The sequence below is a fragment of the Tupaia chinensis genome, unplaced genomic scaffold (genome assembly GCF_000334495.1).
Source record: "Tupaia chinensis unplaced genomic scaffold, TupChi_1.0 Scaffold000178_1, whole genome shotgun sequence".
NCBI lineage: Eukaryota > Metazoa > Chordata > Mammalia > Scandentia > Tupaiidae > Tupaia > Tupaia belangeri.
The window spans coordinates 1,862,570-1,867,679 of NW_006159653.1; the positions used below are offsets into that span (position 1 = coordinate 1,862,570).

Consider the following 5,110-nt stretch of genomic DNA (forward strand, 5'->3'; position numbering starts at 1 on the left):
CGCGGCCGGGCGGCCCCCAGGCGCTTCTGTGCGGGCGGCCCGGCTGGGCCGAGGTCTCCCCGGGAGACCCAGGGCGGGAGCGGCCCTCAGCCGTCCCCGTGCCGCTCCCCCGCGCAGGAGTCCCCGGCGCCACCCTGCCCACCATGGCCAAGCCAGCAAGCAAGGATTCAGGCCTGAAGGAGAAGTATCCTGCTGGGGGGGCCCCGGCGCCACCCTGCCCACCATGGCCAAGCCAGCAAGCAAGGATTCAGGCCTGAAGGAGAAGTTCAAGATCCTGCTGGGACTGGGGACGCCGAGGCCGAGCCCCAGGTCGGCGGAGGGCAGGCACACGGAGTTCATCGTCACGGCCGACATCCTCCGGGTGAGTGCGCCGCCCGGTCTGCAGCCTCGCGGAGGAGCACGGAGGCTGGGCGAGGTCTGTCACCAGGTTCCGTGGCGGTGGGCGGCGGTCCCCAGTGCGACGGGGACACGTCCTTCCGTGGGGACCCAGCGTTGCCATTTCAGCCTTGGCCGTTCAGATGCGGATGCGGGCAGGCTCATTATACTGGTGGTGGTCCGGGTGCATCATTTCCACAGGGACAAGGGACAGGTCAGGCACTAGCTAGGGATTTGAGTTCCTGGGAGAACCCTCGTGTTCACGTGCGTTTGAATCCTCCTAACACATGTCTGGCCCCTGTTTTTCTTAGAAGTAAATGTTAAAGCTTTGTACTTGCAAAAAAAAACTCATAAACCACCAAAATGTTCATCCACTGATGAACAGATAAAAAATTGCTCCAAGGGGGCGTGGTTCAGCAATAAAGGGATGAGGCACTGAGCGCCTGCAGCGCGGGTGAACCTGGGAGACTGAACCTGGGAGACGCGGGTGAAAAGGGGCCGGTAATAGGGCTGTCTCCGCCCTCTGATTCTGTTCCTCTGAAATGCCTGGAACGCACAAACCTGGAGAAAGCGCGCACGGACCGTGTTTGCCGGGTGCTGCGGGGAGGAAGGGCTTGGTGTGAGGTTTCCCTTCGGGTCAGTGCACACACCCTGGAACTAGTGCACATACTCAGACCTGAATCGTGCAGTTTAAAGTTGCAGTGGTGTGATTTATGTTGTCTGGTCTATCTCAATATAAACTTTGCAGTCATGAAAATGAAAGTTGCCCCTTCTGGATCCACTGAGATGGAGTAGGAAGCTCTTTGGCGAGTCCTGGCTTTAGGAAGATCTGGTCCCAGTTTGTGGCGTGGAAAATGCCGGGCAGCCCTGGGGCGGCTTGTGCTTGGCAGTTAGGGACGCCTGCTGCCTGAACGCTGCTTCCTTTTTCTCTGTTCATCTCTCTAGGAACTGAGTGTGGAGTGTGGCCTCAATAATCGCATTCGGGTCATAGGGCAGATCTGCGAAGTGGCAAAAACAAAGAGATTTGAAGAGGTGGGTCCATCTCTGCTGGCCAGAGAGATGCATCTAGGTTGTTTAGAAGCCCGGGGTGCCTTCTCCAGGAGGTGGCTAACGGAACGTCGCCAGTGACCTGGTCTGCACCGTTTTAGGCTTTCCTCTTAGGGCCTGGAAGTATCTGGAAATGCTGAGTGCGAGCTGAGGGGGTACTTGGGGGTGGGGGGATGGGGTGGGGTGTGGGAGGGGGCCCCATCCAGGGCTGGGAGTGGACGCGCACTTGCCTCCCCTGTGGAAAAGCTGGGGAGAGAAAGCAGAGATGTCAGAAAGGGTGTGGCTTCACGGAGCAGCTCAGGGCAGCAGTCTCGGCACCTCCCTGGGAGAGGTGGCCAGTGCTCTCTGGCGACCTCACAGATGCAGGCGTGTTTTGGGTGAGTTTCCAGACTGCTGACATCCTGTGGACAGATGGAAGCCGGTCTGGGGGCGACGTAGAGTGCCTTGGGCTCTGCCTTCACCCTGCCAGCCTCTGTGGGAGACTTAGGGAGACCAGGACCCCACGCTCACAGACAAGCCTGTGATGGGGGATTGACCGCTGCCTCAGCCGCTCTCCCGAAATGCATGAGCTGCTCTTTGCAAGGGTAGAGGGGGAACAGGGCGTCCAGATTTAGAGTTGCAGAGTGTCAGGTGGACGGGCGCTGAGAGGCACTGCTGCAGCTCCGGGTGCTCCGGTAGGAGCGTGGTGAGTGCACAGCGGGCGAGAGCTCCAGCGGGCCCCGTGCGGGTTAGGTGTCGGTAGACAATGAAAGACGGGTGTCGCCGGCCCGTCCTAAGAGGGAGCACAGGAGGAGAGGAGCAGTCTGAGAGCTGCAGCTGGAGGGGTCGGAAGGTGGCATGTGAGGTGACCGCAGGGCCTGCAGAGTGACACTGGGCAGCTCTGCAGCGGGAGCCAGCTCCCCAGGGCCGTGGGAGCTAGCGTGTTGGAAGGCACGGATTGCGGATTGCCGCCTGGGCTCCCGGCAGAGCGCAGGTGTGCCCGCGGGTGTGGGACTCTGGGTCAGCATGGGCCAACCCACCTTGTGCTTGTGCTGCCGAGACGCGAGCCTTGGCGTCCGGGTCTGGGCAGCTGTGAGGGGAGCTGGGCCGGCTGCCCGGGTGGAGGTGGGAGGTAGGCCCTCTAGGCTTTGAGGTCGAGCGGCTCCGGGTCAGGCTGTGCTCGCGCAGGCTGCAGGAGCGCGCCCAGGGCTTCAGAGGGCGGGGCTCTGCCAAGAGACCCCATTCTGTCCTCATGTGGAAGGGCTGGCGTTCCTGTAGCCGAGCCCTTAGGCCTGTCCCCTTTGCTGGTGGCAGCATGCGGTAGAAGCCCTCTGGAAAGCCGTCGCGGACCTGCTGCAACCGGAGCGGCCACCAGAGGCCCGGCATGCGGTGCTGGCCCTGCTGAAGGCCATTGTTCAGGGGCAGGTGAGGAGCCGCGGTGGGACAGGGTGGGGGTCCTGTGCCGGAGCTGCCAGGCTGCCCTCTGTGCCGCTCTGCTGCGCCCTGCTCACTCCTGCCTTTGGTGTCGTCGCCAGCTACAGGGTTTGGTGGTCAAGGGCTGGTGGGTTCCCAGCCTGGCCTCTGGTGTCCCTGTGGCTTGGCTAAACCCATGACGCCCCCGAGCGTCTCACACATGTGCAGGCGTGTGTGTGTGTGTGTGTCTGCGTGTCTGTGTGTCTGCCTCTGCCTCCTCTCCCTTGGGGCGGTCCGTGCAGTTTCAGAGCGTCTGCCAGCTGTTGGTACCTTTCTCCTGCTGTCCTTGCCCTGTGCCCTGTCCTCCACTTGCTGATTCCAGCCATGCTGGTCTCTGCCACCTTTGAACACTGCCACCGGGCGGCGTCCTGTCCGGAAGGCTCCTCCCCGACTTGGCCACTTTACTCCTCCATGCCCAGCGGTGGAGGCTGGCTGCCCCCACTGCACCGCTCCTGGGGCTTTGCTGGCCTTAGGCCTTGTCTGCCCGGGCCCCGAGCTGGGAGGCAGCAGGTACGTCATTCCGGCCGTGTCGTACTGCGTAAAAAAACTGTGTGCCCCTCCCCTTCCTGGAGCCGGACGCACAGTAGGTGTGCCACTCATGCCGGTCAGCTGGCAGTTGCTGCGTCTGATCCCCTTGCCCAGAGCCCCTGGTGCTGCTAGCTCGGCCCTCACAGGTGCCCCGTGAAGGGAGAAGGGCTGAGGCCAGGCCTGTTGGCAGCCACGTGGAGGTCCCAGCCAGGCTCTGCTGACCTTGTGCTTTTGTCTTTAGGGCGATCGCTTGGGGGTCCTCAGAGCCCTCTTCTTTAAGGTCATCAAGGATTACCCCTCCAACGAAGACCTCCATGAGCGGCTGGAGGTGTTCAAGGCCCTCACGGACAACGGGAGGCACATCACGTACTTGGAGGAAGAGCTGGGTGGGTGCCACGTGGGGGAACCTCCGGGCTTGTGATCGAGTGTAATCTGGCATGCCAAGACCTGGACCAGGCGGGGGCTCTGCGGGGCACAGGGATGGCCTGACTCCAGGCCCCTCCTGGGGAGCTTGTAAGGATGCAGAGTCAGGGCCGGCCTGCAGGGCAGTGGTCCGTACCCTGGTCTGGCAGCTTGGAACGCAGCCTGGGCGTGTGCACACTTGCCTAGGTTCTTGCTGGATAGAGGAATGGAGAAAGGCCTGCCGGCAGCCGGCCCTGTGGGGTCGCTTTCTCCTTCCTTATCTTGGGAGTGCGCGTGTGGCCCCTGGCAGGCTTCTCTCCAAACCTCTGACCAGGAGCGCAGGGGTGCCAGGGCTGGAAGTGTGCCTCTGAAGTGGGCGTCCAGGGCGAGTTCCGTCCCGGGAGGGTGCTGCTGACCTGGTCTCCCCTACCCTGTCCATGCTGGCCGCCACCTCTCTGCTGTAGGTTGGCCTCCTGGCCCCCTTCAGCCGACCTTCCTCAGGCTGTCCTGACTGAGGTTGGGTTTGTCCTGCGGCTTCACGTTGTTGCACTGGCCTGAAGAGGCAGGAGGGAGAATGCAGGCTGTCTGTCTCCCAGGGAAGGGCCCGAATGGTCAGGGTGCTCCCTGGAGCAGGTGCTGCAGGGCCTGCTCTAGTGTCCAAGCAGCCACGTGCGTGTGTCTTGGAGAGCCTTGGGGGCTGGGGTGGCCCAGGGCCCTGCACAGACATGCTCCCTGTGAGCTTGCTGTGCCGGGCTGGGCTCTGCGCCTGGAACTCTCCAGGTGCTGCCACGTGGCTAACCACAGCTCGGGTCCTGGACCCAGTGGCTCGAAAATCACGCTGCGGGGAAAAAAATTTCAAGTAGTGTTCTCAAACTTGTGTAGGCATTTGTTTTCTCTGAGTTTGGTTACAAGATTTTACCAATAACCTACGTTTTTCCCTATAACACACATATTAGATACTGTTTATTATTTTTAAGAATTATTTTATTTAATTAAATAAGTTAATTAATTTTAATTTGACCAGAGAGGGACAGAGCGAGAGCAAGAGCGAGAGAGAACAAGCCGCCAGGTCTGTGACTTGAACCATGGTTGACCATGTGGGAGTGCAGTACCCTTAACCACCACGCTACCTGCCGGCCCCCTTTTTTTATTTTTATTTTTTATTTTTGGAGAGGTTTTCACTATGGGGCGCGTGCGCTTGCCAGACAGACAGAGAGAAACAGAGAGACAGAAAGCGAGAAATCACCCCCCAGGGGGGATGGCCACGCCGCAATCCCTTCTCCTCCATTCTCCTCTCGGGATCTTG

General features: G+C 60.7%; 1 protein-coding gene across 1 annotated transcript in view; it reads left to right on the forward strand.

Moving 5' to 3' along the window:
• Window positions 1-200: 200 nt before the first annotated feature.
• TSC2 (TSC complex subunit 2) overlaps window positions 201-5,110 on the forward strand; it is a gene marked incomplete in the record, with an annotated part of 41,534 nt that continues 36,624 nt past the window's right edge. The window contains 4 exon segments of the mRNA XM_027770987.1: window positions 201-361; window positions 1,321-1,407; window positions 2,716-2,826; window positions 3,644-3,788. Coding sequence (XP_027626788.1) covers window positions 224-361; window positions 1,321-1,407; window positions 2,716-2,826; window positions 3,644-3,788 — 481 coding nt within the window.